This window comes from Meriones unguiculatus, chromosome X (assembly GCF_030254825.1).
Source record: "Meriones unguiculatus strain TT.TT164.6M chromosome X, Bangor_MerUng_6.1, whole genome shotgun sequence".
NCBI classification, from domain to species: Eukaryota; Metazoa; Chordata; class Mammalia; order Rodentia; family Muridae; genus Meriones; species Meriones unguiculatus.
In genome coordinates, this window is record NC_083369.1 from 57,431,352 (window position 1) to 57,449,280 (window position 17,929).

General features: G+C 38.1%; 1 protein-coding gene across 2 annotated transcripts; it reads left to right on the forward strand.

Annotated features, from left to right (window-relative positions):
- The first annotated feature begins 2,738 nt into the window (after nucleotides 1-2,738).
- On the forward strand, nucleotides 2,739-12,998 carry Rab9b (RAB9B, member RAS oncogene family). Of its 2 annotated transcripts, none has more exons than XM_060374531.1 (3): nucleotides 2,739-3,092; nucleotides 8,397-8,469; nucleotides 9,570-12,998. In XM_060374531.1, exon 3 carries the CDS (start codon nucleotides 9,612-9,614, stop codon nucleotides 10,215-10,217), a length of 606 nt encoding a protein of 201 aa, XP_060230514.1. In that variant the 5' UTR covers nucleotides 2,739-3,092; nucleotides 8,397-8,469; nucleotides 9,570-9,611; the 3' UTR covers nucleotides 10,218-12,998. The 2 variants fall into 2 exon arrangements, with proteins under 2 accessions (XP_060230514.1, XP_021517266.1); XM_021661591.2 differs by having other exon boundaries at nucleotides 2,739-3,088.
- Nucleotides 12,999-17,929: the final 4,931 nt, after the last annotated feature.

Sequence of the window (17,929 nt, forward strand, 5' to 3'; positions counted from 1 at the left end):
CCAAGGGAGGAGCAGTCCTGCTAAGCCACAGAGGACTTTGCAGCCAGTCCTGAAGATACCTGATAAAACAGGGTCAGATGAAAGGGGAGGAGGTCCCCCCTATCAGTGGACTTGGAAAGGTGCAGGGAGGAGATGAGGGAGGGAGGGTGGGATTGGGAGGGAATGAGGGAGCGGGATACAACTGGGATACAGAGTTAAAGAAATGTAACTAATAATAAAAAAATTAAATTAAATTAAAAAAACTGTCAGAAAACAGCATCTCTTAGAAAAGAACAAACAAATATAGATTAATATGCCTGAAGATGAGTCTCTACTAAGGACATTTATTTACAGCCATTCACAAAACATTTCATTAGGGTGCAGAAAATAAATTTTGTAACATCAACATATTTACTTTCATTCTATCACAATTTCTATGTTGGAGTATTTTCAGTGTGTGTGTTTTATAATGTATATATATAAAATAGTACATAGTAAACATAAAGTATATGTGTACAAATATGACACATATATAAATCGAATGTATTCATACAAATATTTAGACCTTAATCCATTCTGTACTACTATGCTAAAATACCCGAGACTTGTAAAGAGCTTGGGTTTATTATTATTATCATTTATCACAATTTATTTACTCTGTATCCCCGCTGTGTCCCCCTCCCTTATCTCCTCCCAATCCCACCCTTCCTCCCTCTTCTCCCCTTATGCCCCTCCCCTAGTCCACTGATAAGGAAATCCTTCTCCATTTCCCTCTTACCCTAGCCTATCAGGTCTCATCGGGACTGGCTGCATTGTCTTCCTCTGTGACCGGGTAAAGCTGCCCCACCCCTCAGTAGGAGGTGATCAGAAAGCCTGCCACTGAGTTCATGTTAGAGACAGCTCCTGCCCCCCTTACGAGGGAAGCCACTTGGATACTGAGATGCCCTGGGCTACATCTGAGCAGGGGTTCTAGGTTATCGCCATGCATGGTCCTTGGTTGGATTATGAGTTTCAGAAAAGACTATGTGCCCAGATTTTTTTGGTTCTGTTGCTCTCCTTGTGGAGCTCCTGTCCCCTCCAGGTCTTTCTATCTCCCTATTCTTTCATAAGATTCCCTGCACTCTGCCCAAAGTTTGGCTATGAGTCTCATCATCTGCTCTGATACCCTGCAGGGTAGAGCCTTTCAGAGGCCCTCTGTGGTAGGCTCCTGTCCTGTTCCTTGCTTTCTCCCTTTTTCAATGTCTATCCTTTTGGTGTGCCCTTACTTTTTAGTCTCTCACTACCATGATATTTAGTTCACTCCTGAGAGACACAACCCATTTTGTGAAATCATCATTAATTCATTCCTGAGGGTGGAGTCCTCAGGACCTAATGACATTCCACCAGGCTCTCTCTCTTAAAGGCAGAACTACCATAATACTATCACATTGGGGGTTTCACCACACGAACAAACCATACCCAAGCTGTAGAAGGATCATGCTCAGTAATTTTCTTTTATTGAAAATTAGAACCAGTAAAAATTACTTTAGAGGATGCTATGTATCTTTTTTTCATCATAAGAATATTATAGTGTGTTTATGTAAGAAGTGGGGTGAGTTTAAACCATGCAAGTGATTCCATTAGGTCCACTCATTTAAAAATATCAATATTTATTGGTGAAATCTCATTCATTCATATTTAATGAATACTTTCTTAATGCATAATATGCATCCTGATTGGGGGCGGATACCGTTGTGAACTTAAACACAGTGTCTGAACCGACAGTGCTGTACAGTTCAGTGGGGTAGACTGTTATAACCAAATAACTATTATTAAATATATATATAATCATGCGCACATGACTGCAATGTAAAAGAAAAGCACAGCAATCTACAAAGAGCCTATAAAGGATAAATCGAGGCACTGTCTTCATTCTGGGATTATAGAGAAGACTATCCTGAAAAGTAGCACTTAATCAGAGCCTTGCAGAGATTGGTTGGTTTGTCTTTTGAAAAGAGAATGGGAGAGTGGCAGAGATGGAGGGGTGGTATGTGTGAGAGGAACATATGGTGGGAGGGGACAGTGCCATACACACATGGGTGTTCAGAAAGTAGTGAAGCTTAAGACATAAATGTATCTGAGAAATAGATGCCATGCAGGCTAAATTACTTCAAGAGATTTGCCTTCCTTTGGTTTTCTGGGTGGACAGGGGTGGGCGTAATCACAAATTAGCTGCAGATACCAGAGGGCCACAAAAAGGTCCTGAGAAACTAGTTTGGTGGCTGGGCATAACTGGAACATTGAATTCTACTCTAGTAGCAACTCCAGGAACCTCAGGTATGGATGTCTGTGATTCTCTAGAATGGTAATTGGTAAGGAGGCATAAAGGGCTATGTGTTTTGTCTGGCTGAGTTACAGATGTCGATGTCGATCTTTCCTTTTGAAGACTCATGAGACTTTCTTGAGCAATGGGCACTAACAGGGCCTCCTAATGTGCTGCAATCATGTGTTTTCCGGTACTATTTGAAGCAAGAAGGTGTATGTATTAACCTCTTGGCACAAAAACAAAACAGAATAAGCAGATAAAAAAAAAATTAAAGATTTGTTTCTTTGGTAAATGAGGTAAATAGAAGAGTCATTGTGGGAAAATGAGGCTATAGCTAGTTCTGCCTGAGACTTTAGGCCCTAGGCAGAAGAGACATTAAGACAATTATTTGATGGTCCATTGTCACTGTGACTTCTAATCAACTGGGAGGGGACAAAAGACGAGGGAGATTAGGGTTGGACAAACTAGAAGGAAAAGCAAGCCAGCCAGGGAACACTCTTTACAGGAGCTGGAGGGAGGCGGCTACAGCGGGTCCCCGCGCACCAGGAAGGGGGCATGAGGAGGCGGCGCAGGCCCAGCCCCCTCCCCTGGCAGGCGCGGGCGCGGGCGCGAGACGCTGCGCGGCGGCAGCGGCGGGAGCGAGCGGCAGCTGTCAGGCCACCGAGGTCCAAGCTGCACTTGCTGCCCCATTGAGGACAAGGTGGCAGTGCGAACTGTGACCCGGTCACTGAGGAGCCAGGCTAGAGGCACGCAGAGTTCATCTGTCTGGCATCTGTAGCCCTGTCCTTTCTCCTTCCTATTGTGGTGGGTAAGGTGTCTGCGCGTGGGCAGGAGGAGGGGGCTAGGGCTGACGGACCCGGGAGGCCAGAAGATGGGGGGCCCTGGGAGAAGAGGGAGAAAGGACAGCTCAGGTCATCGCTGGGACTACTGGCACCTCAGTAAAGGAGACTAGAAGCTGCTGAGGTTGTAGTCCGAGAGAGGTGATGATGGAGGGGGGCATTGCTGAGTAATCTGGAGTGGCTGCCAGAGCAGGACAGAGAGGCGCAGGGCTCCGTGGGGAGCGGGTGTGGTTCACTGCGCATGCGCCACAGTCGACCAGCTCTGGGATCTGAGGATGAGGTGAAAGGACCTGGGTCTGAGATAGTTGGGACTATGCATGATATTTCACTTTCCAAGTTCCCAATACTAAAACAGTGTACCTGCCATAGATATGCCAACATTTCTGGTCTCCTAAGGACGTTTTATTAGTGTCCTGAAAACCTTTACTTCCAGGCAGCCTATTAAGGAAGACGTGGCCTGGGGACAGTGCCAAGTTCCTATCAAGTGTGTCTTTAAGCTTATTGCTTCAGAACCGTTATGAAAAGTGAAATATTAGACATGAATTAACACACTAAAAACTTAGTTTCATATATGGTGTGAATGCCAGCATGAAGTAAGAAATAGCATTTTGGTGGCACGACAGCTATGGCATCTAGACTTCATAGCATGGGTGTAGCTGCTAACTGAGCTCTGCAAAGTAAAATGAGTGCGTCACAGGGCTTCCCCGCCATGAAACACCCCCCTTCCTAGCATCAGGTAGCATGGGAAGCAGCCCACACCATTTAAATTAGAGGGTCTTAAAGATCAATCATTTCTGGTGTTCATTTTTTCATACACTACAAAAAGCCACACCCATTCCTTCAGTGAAGTATTTCTGAATCTTATTTCAGGATTAAACAGTAAATTAAATAGCCTTAATCAACATTTCGCCACAAGATGGGCTTTGCTCACAGCTCCAAACATGTCCCCTCCCTGTGCAGACTTCCATCAAGGCTACTCTCATCCGTTGCCCACCCCCCTTCTATTCTCCCACCAAGCCCTGCAGTGCACACCCCTGTCAAGACTTGCTCCCAAACAACCTGCGCTACTAATTGTGAGCATCATTCCACCCCATGGAAACTGAAGTGATACTGCCAATTTGCTTGTGTTCCTCTTTTCTCTCTGTACTCATAATAAAATGTGTTATTTAAAAATATCCAACCTTTATTTTATTGCCTCTGCTCCCAATCTCAAGCACCTCCCAGCTAAATACGGTAATTTTAACAAGCCTGTGTGGGTGCAAACTTAGGTAATTCAAAAGGATTCAAGTGCACTGCAGAGTAAAGAGCTAGGAATATTGGTTATATGAATTCCTGATTCATTCTATTATCCAAGACAATATTTGAGTCAAAGCTAGATTTCTATTAATGGTAGCAAAATTACAATAAATATTGTGGTCCAAGGTCTGGAGGTGTAGCTTAGTGGTGGAGTGTTTGATACACAGTGCCCTGGGTTTGATTCCCAGTACCAGGGATTTAAAAGAGAAAAAAAGAATATTTGTTTCAGATCTTTTATATATGGGAGCCATAATGAAGTTCTCCTCATGTTAGATATATTTGTTGTTATCAAAAAAATCCTTCTCTCAGCTTAATGCTTTCTTATTTTTATGTTGAACCAAATTTGGCATCACTGGGGGGAGGGACTTTGATTTCATTGATTTTTATACTGTGCTAGTTCATTTCAGTTTGAATCTGTACTAATATATATTATCCTCATCTTCAAACACAATAACAGGGATGACAGCAACCACGGAAAAAATGGATATTATTATTCTTTACTTGTTTTGGGTAGGAAAAGAGATACTGTTGAATATATATATATATATTTTTAAATATGAGTGTAGCAAAAGGGAAACTGAAAATCATCCATTGACTTTCAACAGGTGGAATTTCTGCTAAGTCCTTTCTGGAAAGGGATCCAGATAAATTCATAATTTGTATTTTAGGATCGATTGTTGGCATAAATTTCAAGGCATCAATTCTGGATACCTACCTATCTATTAAATCATAAATACTTATTGCTTATTTCTGTAATGGATTCTGGCACCACATACTGAAACAAGCTTCAAAGACATACACAAGCAGAAGACCTACTATTTAAAATGTTTAAATCAGTTGTGAAAAGACATAGCTTTTTTTTTAAAGAAGTCTGTTAACAACATCAAACAGTGGGATAATATCAACTGCAAAGAATGAGATGTTTTATTGAGACATAAAATGTGGACATATCTATGAAGCACAATATGATCATTCTGTGCAAATATAGAATGTATAATGATCAAAGGGTAATAATTGCTTCCATGTCTTCAAATATTAATCATTTGTATGTATTGGGTACTTTCATATTCTGAGGTCTTTTCTCCTATAAAGTACTCAGTGGAAAATTACTTTTGTTTTTTTAAATGTCTAAATATTTTTATTATTAAATTTGATCATTGAAAATTTCATACAAACATATGACACATTCTGTTTATTCTCACCTCCAGAACTTTATCTCTTACCCATACCTCTCAAGCCTCACTCCTCTCCGTAAGTTCTTGTGTATCACAAAACAGTATTGAACTCCTCTAGCTGAATATACTCTTGAACTATTATCTTGAGTCCACTTCCTGAGTGTTACAGTTACATGTATCTGTCAACATGCTTAGTTTTACAAGGTGCTGAGGGTCAAACTCAGTGTATTCAAGTACTCTACCAATTAACTGAGGTACCTCCTCTTCTGGTTATTTTAAAATATTTAATCAATTGCTTTGAGCAGTAGTTATCCTACTTTATTTCTCTAGTATGAAATAGAACTCCACTGAGGATCCAACTCAGGGTCTCATACATGTTTTACCAAGTGCTCCCACCACTGGGTTTCATCCTCAGTCCTTACTGTGAGATTGAAGTTTAGATGTTTATTTGTAAATTCCTTATGGGCAAGTCTTTGCCTTAAACATTTCCAAAGAAATTGGCATCTTTTGAGTGTTCAGCGCTACAACTTTACAAAGTTGATTGGGAGAAGAGAAACCAGAGGCAGGAACAGAAGATCTGAAAGGCTCTCATAACATAGATGTGAGAAGATGCTGGCCAAATGTCAACAGAGCCATGTGCAGTAATAAACGTCTGTAATCTCACCTATTTTGAAGCATGGAATTGGAAAAAGGATAAATTTCTTGAGACCACAAGTCTGACCCTAGCCTGGTCAACACAGCAGAACTCTAGTTTAAAAAATGAAGGTGGAAGGAGAGGACTAGAAATGGGTATTTGGGGCCAAGTCAGCAGAATCTAGTGACTGAAGGCAAGGAGACAAACCTGAACTTCTTATCTTCCTATTTTTAGCAAATAAATGGGCATTGGCAATGATATGGGGAGTATGTAGTGCAGCAATTCTCAATCAGTGAGTCTTGACTAATTGAGACTTAATTTATGGGGGTAGGGACAAAAACTATTTCACAAGTGTCACAATATAAAATATACTGCATATCAGATTATGGTTCATAACATTATGAACATTATGGTTCATAACAGCAGCAAAACTACAGTTATAAAGTAGCAACAAAAATAATTTTATGGTTGGGGGTCACCACAACATGAGGAAAGGGTTGCTTCATTAAGAATGTTGAATATATAGGTTAATATAGAGGATCACCATGGTAACAACAGCTCACAGTAGGCACTCAATGCTTTCTAAGACATTAGTAGAAGGATTAGACTAGAAGATCCTCAAGATCCTTTCAGCACTGAGATTCTATGCCATATATAGATGCTCAGAAATTGTTAGGGAACTAGGCATTGTTACACTTTAAAGGACAAAGATGAACTAATGTCTTTAGAAAACAAATAAATGTAAAGCAGCAAGGTAGACCTTCCTTTGCCTCTCCCCATAGCATATAGTTTATGTACCTAGAGTTAAGTGTGCACATTACCAACTAGAGAATTGTCAGACTGTTGTTGATGCTGATTATTATTCCTGGAGCTGGGCATTTAGTGTCCATATTTGCTGGTTTTGACCCATCTATTGAATTTGCCTGCAGGTGGGAAAGTGGGGATAGTGAGTTCTTTAATGATGTTAACACCTGTTTTCTAGATACGTAAGAAAAGTCACTTGGTATCCACTGCTAATAACAGCATCTATAGTTTACACAAATTTGTAATTCTTTCTGTTGCTTCTAGAAATGAGAGTTGAAGAGTTTTGAACTGTAAATTTATGTTATAAACTAATACTAAGAATACAGTAGAAAGTGAGAGGATAACTCAGTGGTTGAGGATTTTTCTAGCCTGCTGACACCCTGTGCCCTCCTCAACATATCAAAAGCAAAGCCAAACAAAAAGGAGAATTAAAAACCGTGCTAACACATGAGTTACACACCATTTCAAGAGATATTTGTCACTTAAGCCAGTTACAAAGACAGAAATTTGAAAGCAAAAAAAAAAAGTGTGAGCAAAAACCAAGCAAACTAAAATGGTAGAAAATTTAAGATTCTATAGAGTAGATTTAGCCTAAGAAGGGGAATAAAGCTTAACAATTTAGGAGATATTGCTTACATTTAAGTTACTACTGTAGATAGTCAATAACTACCTGGTTAGCTTTGCAAAATAACATAAGATAATTAAGCAGCTGAGCTGTTTCTTAAACAGCTTCTTTAATTCACAACAAGAAAGCATATTTAACAAGCATAGCAATCATTTTTTTCTTTTTGGACCACTATTCTAATTTTGCTTCATTAAGATATGCCACAATTAACTGTTAATATTAAGCAAATGTAGTAAGGACAGCTACAAGTTAGTCATGACTGTGAATACCTGCAACCTTCATCACTCAGGAGTGTTGAGGCAAAAGAATCAGGAGTTTAAGGCCATCTTAAGCTACATAGCAAACTCCAGAATGTCTTGTGCTATACAGTGAGACCTTGTCTCAAAAAAACCAACCAAGCAGGGAGACAGATAGCATTTCCCTGAATTGAGTAGGTTTTGTTTCTAAAGACTTATTTTCATTTTGTTATAGATTATTAAAATTCTGCTTCTCCCAGTCCTGATGAGACCTGATAGGCTAGGGTCAGATGGAGGGGGAGGAGGACATTCCCTATCAGTGGACTGGGGGAAGGGCATGGGGCAAGAGGGAGGAAGGGCAGGATTGGGACGGCATGAGGGAGAGGTTACATCTGGGATATAGAGTGAAAAAAATTGTAATAAATAAAAAAAATTAAAATAAAAAGTCACCAAAAAAATTTTAAAAATGAAAATAAAATTCTGCTTCTCTTTCTGTTTTTCAGAGCCCTAATAAAAGAATAAGGGACAAAAGGGACAAAAGGGAAGGTTGAAATTGTATTAAAAAAAAACAACTGGGTAGGTATTTAATGAGATTATGCTATGAATTTTGACATTTTACATTTTCATTGGTTAAAAGTAAATATTTATAAATACATTACAATCCAAAATAATTTTAGGAACTTATGGTTTTCAAATTGCCTTTTAAATATGTGTGCTTTCAGAATCTCTTGCATGCACTTCTTTGATCTGTGTTTAGGTTTTCTTCTTTTAAGACTCTTGCATAAATATTACCCAATTAATATCATTGTTGAGTTTCCACTATAGACCTATTGTGACGGTACTTAACAGAATATTTTTTTTATTTTAACACTTATTCTAGGTGGCCCATGTATAAATATGTTGTGTAGGTGACAAGAAAAGTAACACATGATTATTAGTGCTTTAGATTTTATCATGAATTTTCATATATTGGTTTTATGGTATTAAAACTTAAGTTCTAAAGGCAGTAAGATCCTCTTTTGAACAATACCTTTTGAACAACAAGACTGATATTAGTCAACTGCTATAAACTTAAGTGTCGTTTACCATAAAGAAAAAAAATATGGAAGATCCATTTATTAGACTACCCACCTCAATGCAAGTCTAATGGGGGTAAATGCTTAAAGAACATTGACCTTTTCTTCTTTTCCATATTCTTCGTTCTACTCTAATTGGGACCCAGATCTCTACTGACAAAATTAAGAATAGAGCTTATATAATTTTCAGGAGCATTTAGGTCTCTCAGAAGCAAACATTAAACCCCAAATAAGTTTTATGTTTGCATATTGTTTGGAACTGTCCAAACTGGAAGCTAATATGGTCATACATTTGAGTGGCATACCTGTTCTAGGCTCTCACTTAGAATCGTGTCAGACTTGACCAAACTGTGGAGCCATCTGCTAGTTGGTTTACTCTTGGCATTCAGCCTTTCCTTGCTCAGGTAAGATGTCTCCTCAGAAAAAACAAGACCGGTTTTCCACCTTTTATTAAAAGAATTTTCTTTCTTTTCATGTTTTAAATCAAGTAATGATGATGTAAGATCATTATCAGGGCCTCATAATTCAGGGAGATTTGCTATAAAGGTGATTTGTTTCAGTTTTAACTATTTTCCTTCCTACCTTTTCATGTATTTTCAGGTTCTTTTGTTTGCAACCGTCTCCCTGTTTGGTGCTGCTATCATGAGTGGGAAATCCCTTCTCTTAAAGGTCATTCTCTTGGGTGATGGTGGAGTTGGGAAAAGCTCACTGATGAACCGTTATGTAACCAACAAGTTCGACTCCCAGGCTTTTCACACTATAGGGGTAGAGTTCTTAAACCGAGACCTGGAGGTAGATGGACGCTTTGTGACCCTTCAGATCTGGGACACCGCTGGGCAAGAACGTTTCAAGAGCCTTAGAACACCATTTTACAGAGGAGCAGACTGCTGCCTGCTGACCTTCAGCGTGGATGACCGGCAGAGCTTTGAGAACCTTGGTAACTGGCAGAAAGAATTCATTTACTATGCAGATGTAAAGGACCCAGAACATTTCCCCTTTGTGGTTCTGGGTAACAAGGTAGACAAAGAGGATAGGCAAGTGATGACTGAGGAGGCACAAGCCTGGTGCATGGAGAATGGAAATTACCCTTATCTAGAAACAAGTGCCAAAGATGATACTAATGTGACAGTGGCCTTTGAAGAAGCTGTTAGGCAGGTGTTAGCTGTAGAGGAACAGCTGGAACACTGCATGTTAGGTCACACCGTTGATTTGAACAGTGGCTCTAAAGCAAGTTCCTCATGCTGTTAGATATAGGGACTCTTCAAAAGTGTGCACTATACTGGGCAGTCTGTAGTATAAAACTACTCTGCCCTCTGTGATAATATGTACGCACGCACATGTGTTCAGATACACACACACACACACACACACACACACACACACACGAACGTAAAAGATAAGGTTTTGTTTTGAAACAGAACCTTTCAAATTGAAGTTGTAGAGTGGTTTAAAGAGAAAAAAAAGCTTTATTGAGCCAAGTGTATTTTTGCGTGATTTCTGCTATTTTCCCTTCTTGTGTGTCCCAGGACGTTTCAGAAAGTTTTCGTCCTGAGAGATTTAAGTATTTTAAAATCACAGTTTAAACCTAGGACCCAGCTGCATGAAGGAGTGAAAGAGCTTAAAGTGTTCCATTAACCAGCTAGAAAATGCCACCACCAGACTCTTGCCAAGCAGTTTTATGACATTTCTACCAAAGGGAAAAATAAGATTCTAAGTTTTATTATAGCAAAAGTAATAATGGAAGCAAGTATTTCTAAACATGAGTTAGGAAAAAAGTGGTTATGGTTAGGAGAAGGTAGATGTATGAAAATATACACTGACATGTTGAAATCCTTATGTATGGTTTACTCTCATGTGAACTTAAAAACTCATTTCAATAAGAATTACTCTAATGACACTGGAGGTTGGTTCTAATCCATGTATTTGAGTCACAGGACACTAGTGAATGGTTTATGCTTAAATATGCTAACCATCTTTGCAAACACATGGTTGGCCTGCTTTTCCTTCATAAGTCTACTGCTGCTGCATAGAGATATTGCTTCTGTGACAATTTATCAATTTAGCAATGCTGCTTCATATGTGGCCTAGGGTGCAGTGCTCTCTGCCTACAATTTAGACAGTCCTATGGTTCACCATGCTGGCTCATGAAGAAGGCTTCAGAAAAGATTGTAGAGTAATGGTCTTTCCTCACAGGTTCCTTAACTCAGTTGTTTGTGTAGAGGTAGAATCTGATTCTTGGCATGTCTCACCGAATGTTCAGCTGGCCAAACTAGGACATTAAAACTAGCAAAAGAGCAGATATTTTTTTGACTTTGTGTTAGGATGAATTTCTTATAATTATATTTGTTCAAATGTGGAATAGACTGCCTTAATAGTGAGCTCCCTCCCAGTAACAGTAGTCACTGGATGACCATCTGTTAAAATGCTTTTAAAGAATGACTGTACTGGCTACATGTTTGGTATACATGTTTCCTTCAGGCTTAAGTTCTGAATTTACAAACTATGTCAGTGCCATTTTCTGATTGGATTTATATAAAAATAATAGTTAAGACTATAGAGAGGGCCTTAAAAATCCTCAAGCCATTCTGGGATTAGCCTTTAACAACAATTACCATTTTAAAATATCCCAAAGACACCATGTTCAAAACAAAAATGGTTCGACAAATTTTGAATATCATGACTGCCAATTATATACTTTATTATGAGTGTACCATCTGGATTTTATTGATTGACCTGCATAGATTTTAATCTGTGTTTTTAAAACATTTATGATAAAAATTGCGAACCAATGTAGAGAAAGACAGTTAGCTAAGTCCCCCACCAAAAGAAGTAAGCCTGGGATGGGTTGGGAGCATTCACAGGAATACAGCCTAGAATTCTCCATTGAAGAAGCCACACATGGAATCAGCCTTACATGTGGGATCTTATGTGCTTTAAGAACTCTGGTACTTTTGGCCCCATAGACAAGAGGAGGACAGTATTTCAACCTAGATGTACTCAATATTTGCAATTATTATATATTCCTGACCCTATTGTCCACTTAGTTTAGATGCCAGAAGTCAAAGCAGAACTAGGACCCCACAGCTCTTAAATATTGGTTCCTATCCTGCCTATGCCTATAGCCAACCACACTGGTTTCAACATACTACAGGCATTTTGCTACAGTAATGTCAGAGTAAAAATATGTATGTCAAAACTAATAAATGGTAATTATTTTTTAAGTGCATGAGACCTAGGGCCTTCTCTTTCTACTTGCATTCTGCTTATAATAGTTTCTATTTGTAGATCTCAGGCCTTCATAAAGATCTCCATCAGTTCACAAAAACTACTTGTCTCTGTAGCGTGGCATGTGGTCATTTGAGTAAAAATAAAAGTACATGAGGATTCAATTCATAGGCATCCTGTCCATCAAGACAAGTGTTAATTTTACTGGCAGGTAAACTGAAGCCCCTTTCTTCTTAGTCATATACTTTTTTCCTCTACAAAATCATTTCATAATATCAAGCACTTAACAGTAAGTTACAAATAAGTGGCATTTTAGTGAGTAACATTCAGTGAGTGCTGACATAGTTTGGATAAGATAAAAAACAAAAACAAAAACAAAAAAAACACCAAAAGCTGACATCTGTGGTATCAGGAACTGTGCATATGCATTTCGAAATTGACTGTGTATCTAGAATGTGCAGTAAAATATTTTAATAGGTGTTTTTGGATTCTTGGAGTAATGTATTTCTAATTAGAAGCATACTGTTTTTCAATAGTCCATTAAAATATATAAAATATTTATTTATTTATTTACTGTCATGTATTGGCTTTCAGGGGGCCTCAGATTTCATATGTCTTCAGTGGATTGATGAATTTCAGGTGTATTTGTGTCTGCCTCAGCCATCTCTATTTTATCCTGAGGTGTTCCATAATCCTCTTGTTGCAGGTGCTGCTAAAATCTCAAAAAATGTGTATAAGATATTGTGTTCCTGTTATTTGAAAAATAATCTGTGTCAAAGTGAATAAAAAGTGCATTTTGAATAACCAACATGCAATGTTTGTAGGATTTTATTTCTCTCTTTTTCTTCTTTTGAGTATTTGGTCAGTATAGTAGGTATATTAGTGAGTCAAGTCCTTCTCTCAGATGTGGTCTCTGGATCATGTTTTATGTAATACTCCAAGTGGCTCTCCCTATTTATCATGCAGTAGTGACTAAGAAACAGACTCAAAAGACTGGAAGTTGGGAACTCTTTTATTTATTTTAGATTCCTCTGTAATGCATGGAGAGTTCTTGGCATCACAATATAGATCTTAATCTTTTACTTTATTTTTAACCATAATTTTAAAATATTAAACTATTTTAAAATATAAATATAATATGTACATTCTTTTTATTTTCTTGGCTGATAAATTGCTTAGACATTAAAAAATAGGAAAAGATAGGCAAAACGGGTCAGCACAGAAGTAATAGTTTTTTTATACAAAAATATTCTGTTCTCTTGACCGCCACATTTTGGCCATTACATTACACTAAGCATCAAATGGCTTGAATATATGTAATAGTAGCACTTTTAATTGTATTTATTTGTTTGTTTGTTTATGTGCATGCCATGGTAGGTGTGAAGAGATCAGAGGACAGTTTTGAAACTCAGACTCTCAGCTTGGTGGCAAATGCCTTTACTAGCTGAGCCATCTAGATGGTCCAGCGACATTTAAATTATGGATGCAAATCTCTCTATCATACATGATTCATCACATTGATTCCATCTGCTAAGGATTTAGCAGTCTCATCTATTCCACAGACTTTTGGTTATTAGACTGTTGGGGAGAGAAAATATTCTTTTTTCTTGTTCCAGAATTATTACATCATACTTAAAATATATTTCAACTTCTACAATGATATGACTTTGACACTATAGAATATCATACATTTCTTATCAACTTAAAGATTTTTTTTTCATGGCAGAGGCCTTAGTTCAGATTCCTATTAATGAACAAAAAGAAGGGAGGGGATCAATTTTTGTCATCCAGAATGAATATTTTCAAAGCAGAAAACTATCTTTCTGTCTGCTATTTGTCTTTTCTGCCCCAACAATCACTTACAAGGAAATCTTTTCATGTCTTAAGATGTAATATGAAGTCTCATTTTGAGGATAGTAGCTGAGATTTTTCCATGGAGGGCATGCCAAACAATTTCTCTTCTATCCTAAAATTGAATATTAAAAACACTTTGGGAAATCAAGGCATCTGTTTGCATAATTTCATGATGGGAACTGAGACAAGCATCTTTGTTTCATTTTAATTACTTAAAGCATTCCCGCAACAAGATTTTTTTTCAGTGTCAGTGATCTAGATAGTCAACTCAAATCTCTCTTTCCTTGCTATGGAGAGACAGGATTTGTCACAGAGTGGTTTTTCTCATGCTTGCTTGATTTCAGTAAAGATAAACTGATGTGCTGTCATAGCCCAGAGTGCTACAACAAAATTCCACAAGGTGGGTGGTTTACCAACAACAAAATTTTATTTCTCAGAGTTCTGAAGGCTGGAGAGTCTAGGATCAACGTCCTGGCAAATTCTGTGTCTGGTGATTTCTCATTTCCAAATGACAACTTCTTATTGTGTAGTGAGCAAAAGGGGGTCTTCTTTTAATCAAAACACTAGTTCCATTCATGACGATAATGTCCCTCTCCACCCCCCGACATAATCACCTCATCAAGCCCCTACCTCCTAATACCATCATCTGGTAAGTTAGGATTTCAACATGAATTAGGGGTGAGTGAGCATAAATATTAGGAACATAGCATATGTATTAATGCTAATATAATGCTGTATTTGGAGGTCACCACTAATGTTCCCTTCTTTCCAGCAAATGTCTTAATTACCCCAACTTTTCCCACCAACAGAGCCTTTATTGTTTTTTAAGAGGATAAAGGGAGAATGACAGAAGCTAGGCATGTTTTACAGAATAAAAGTAACAGTTTAAAAAGAAATATTAGTGGCTAGAGAGATGACTCAGTAGTTAAGAATGCATGCTTCTCATGCAGAGGACCAGAATTCGGATCCCAGAACCTACGTCATAACCACCTGGAACTCCATTTCCCTAGAGAGTGAAAGTCCCTGATGTCTGTGGTCATCTGTAGCCCAAGAAAAAACACATATGCATACAAATACTTTTTAAAATACACTAAATCTAAAAGCTAAAAACTACTCAATAATGATAAGCTTACTCACACTAATGATCAGTGAACTGCCATTTATTTAGCTGCTAGTGGTGGTTGTAGTGATTTTTGGGTAAGGCTTTTTTTTCCCTTGTGGGATGAGAGGTTACTTGTGTTTTCCCTTTGAGAATAAGTATCTCCACAGCTGGAGATGAGAAGTTGTCATCGTTGGTCATACAGGAACTGTGGCAGTAAACAGTGTATCTCCATAAATCTCTTTGCCTGCTTTAAGGGAGCATAGAACATTATGATTCAGCCACATACACATGATGTCTTAAACAATGTGCTTTGTGTGTGCAGATCTGTGTTTTTAAGTAATCTGTCAATTTCTTTTATGCCCTGTCAACTATTGATAAATGTGTAATGAGTCTCACTCCAACACTCCGGAATTTTAACCAGACTGCTAAGCTATGTTGTTTATTCCAAATTAGCTGATAAGAGGGAATTGGAAAATGTTGCCTAATGAAAAGGAATAACTCAATTGAACATTAGTGATATTGATTAGAGTAAAAATTTGAATTATGACTTCTGAGGTGCATTGGTGATGAAGCAAAAGACAGGCTTAGATCTTCTATTGTCCATTACATTGTTCCTGGATGCCTTAAAAAGAGGACATTTGTCCTGTAATATATGGCTTAACCGCCTGCTGATAGATAAATGTGTGTTGGTAGCTTTTAATATCCTCTTTTTCTATTGTTCTCAGTGGAAAACAGCTCCACCAGTGTACATTTTGAAGCCAGTCTTTATTTATTGGGGGAGGGGCAGACCTATGTGTCTATGGCAGAAAATCCAGAAAATCTAGCAAATAGGCAAGCAAGATAAAATAATATTTGATTCTAATAATGTTATTCTAAGATAAGCAGATTTATCTTTGTTGTGTGGGCTTTTAATATAGTTACATAAAGGAAAATTGGATGTAATACTGTATACACACTGTGAAATCTTTTTCACTTAATACACAGTGAATATTTCCATAAATCATGTTTTTTCTTCTAGGGAATGTACATAATGTTTGCATAATTTTCTATTGAGGAATACAGTGTAATACTTATAATGTGATTTTGTTCCTTTAGAAAATAAAGGTGGAAGAGGTTACTACTAATAAACGTATTTCAGATTGGTGCCTATTTCTTTTAAGTAACACTTCTAAATCAATTAATATGAATATTTGATGCCTTTTAATATATAATGACAAAAAACATCAGAAAGTTGTTCCAAATTATATCAGCATTAGTATAATAAGAGACTGATTTTCTCAAATATCCACATACATAGTCTTCTCTAACCACATCTACTTCAGCCAAAGAGCGTAAAACCTCACATTTGCATTTGTATTTATTATCTGAGAGCAATAGCAATATATACATCATTTTATTTTTATAAATACATATTTTTATAAATAAATAGCAATATATAGATCATTTTATTTTTATTTTTCTTATGTAAATGGACCATTATACTGTTTGATGTATTTGGAATGTGGGGCATCATTTTTGTTTCTTTTGTACTTCGTTTTGTTGTTGTGCTGGGGAAAGAATCCATGCCTATACCTCCTCAGCAAGTACTCTTCATTATTATTATTGTTGTTGTTGTTGTTACAATTTACTCATTTTGTATCACAGTTGTAGCCCCCTCTCTCATCTCTTTCCGGTCCCACCCTCCCTCCATCCCTCCTCCTCTCCTATCCTTTCCCCTAGTCCACTGATAGAGGAAGTCTTCCTCCCCTACTGTCTGACCCTAGCTTCTCGGGTCCCATTTGGACTTCCTGGATCCTCTTCCTCTGTTGGCTGACCAGGTCACCCCAACAGGGAGAAGTGATCAAGGAGCAGGTAACAGAGTTCATGTCACAGACTCTCTTCTCCCCTTACTAGAGGACCCATATAGACACTGAGACATCTATGGGCTACATAGGAGCACGGTGTCTATGTCCTCTCTATGCATGGTCTTTGATTGATGCATCAGTCTCTGTAGTCCACCCTGGGCCCAGATTTTTTTTTTTTTTGTCTATGTTGGTTTCCTTGTGGGGATCATGTACCCTCCAGGTCCTTCTGTATCCACCTTCTTCCATAATACTCCCTGCTCTCTGTCCAAAATTTGGCTATGAGTCTCTGCATCTGCTTCAATCCCCTGCTGGGTGGAGTCTTTTAGAGAACATCTGGGGTAGGCTCCCACCCTATTCCCCTTCTTCTGCCACCTCCAGTGGCTATCCTGTTTGCCCTTCTGAATAAGAATTTAACATCTTCCCTAGGGTTTTCCTTGTTGTTTAGCTTCTTTAGGTCTGTAGATTTCAGTATGTTTATCCTATGTTATATGGCTAATATCCACTTATAAGTGAGTATATGCTACGCGTGTCTTTCTGCTTCTGGGTTACCTCACCCAGTATGATCTTTTCTAGTCTCATTCATTTGACTGCAAATTTCATGATTTCATTGTTTTTAATAGCTGAGTGGTATTCCATTGTGTAAATGTACCACAATTTTTGTATCTATTCTTCATCTGAGGTTGTTTCCAGATTCTGGCTTTTATGAATAAAGATGCTATGAACATACCTGAGCAAATGTCCTTGTTAAATTGTTGAGAAACTTTCAGGTGTATGAACAGGAGTGATATAGCTGGGTCTTGAGGTATCTCTTTTCCCAGTTTTCTGAGAACGTACCAGATTGATTTACAAAGTGGTTGTACAAGTTTATATTCCCACCAGCAGTGAAGGAGGGTTCCCCTTTCTCCACATTCTTTCTAGCATGTGTTGTCTCGAGT

Coding starts and splice junctions, on each gene's coding strand:
- Rab9b (XM_060374531.1), top strand. CDS start 9,612: ATGAGTGGGAAATCCCTTCTCTTAAAGGTCATTCTCTTGGGTGATGGT.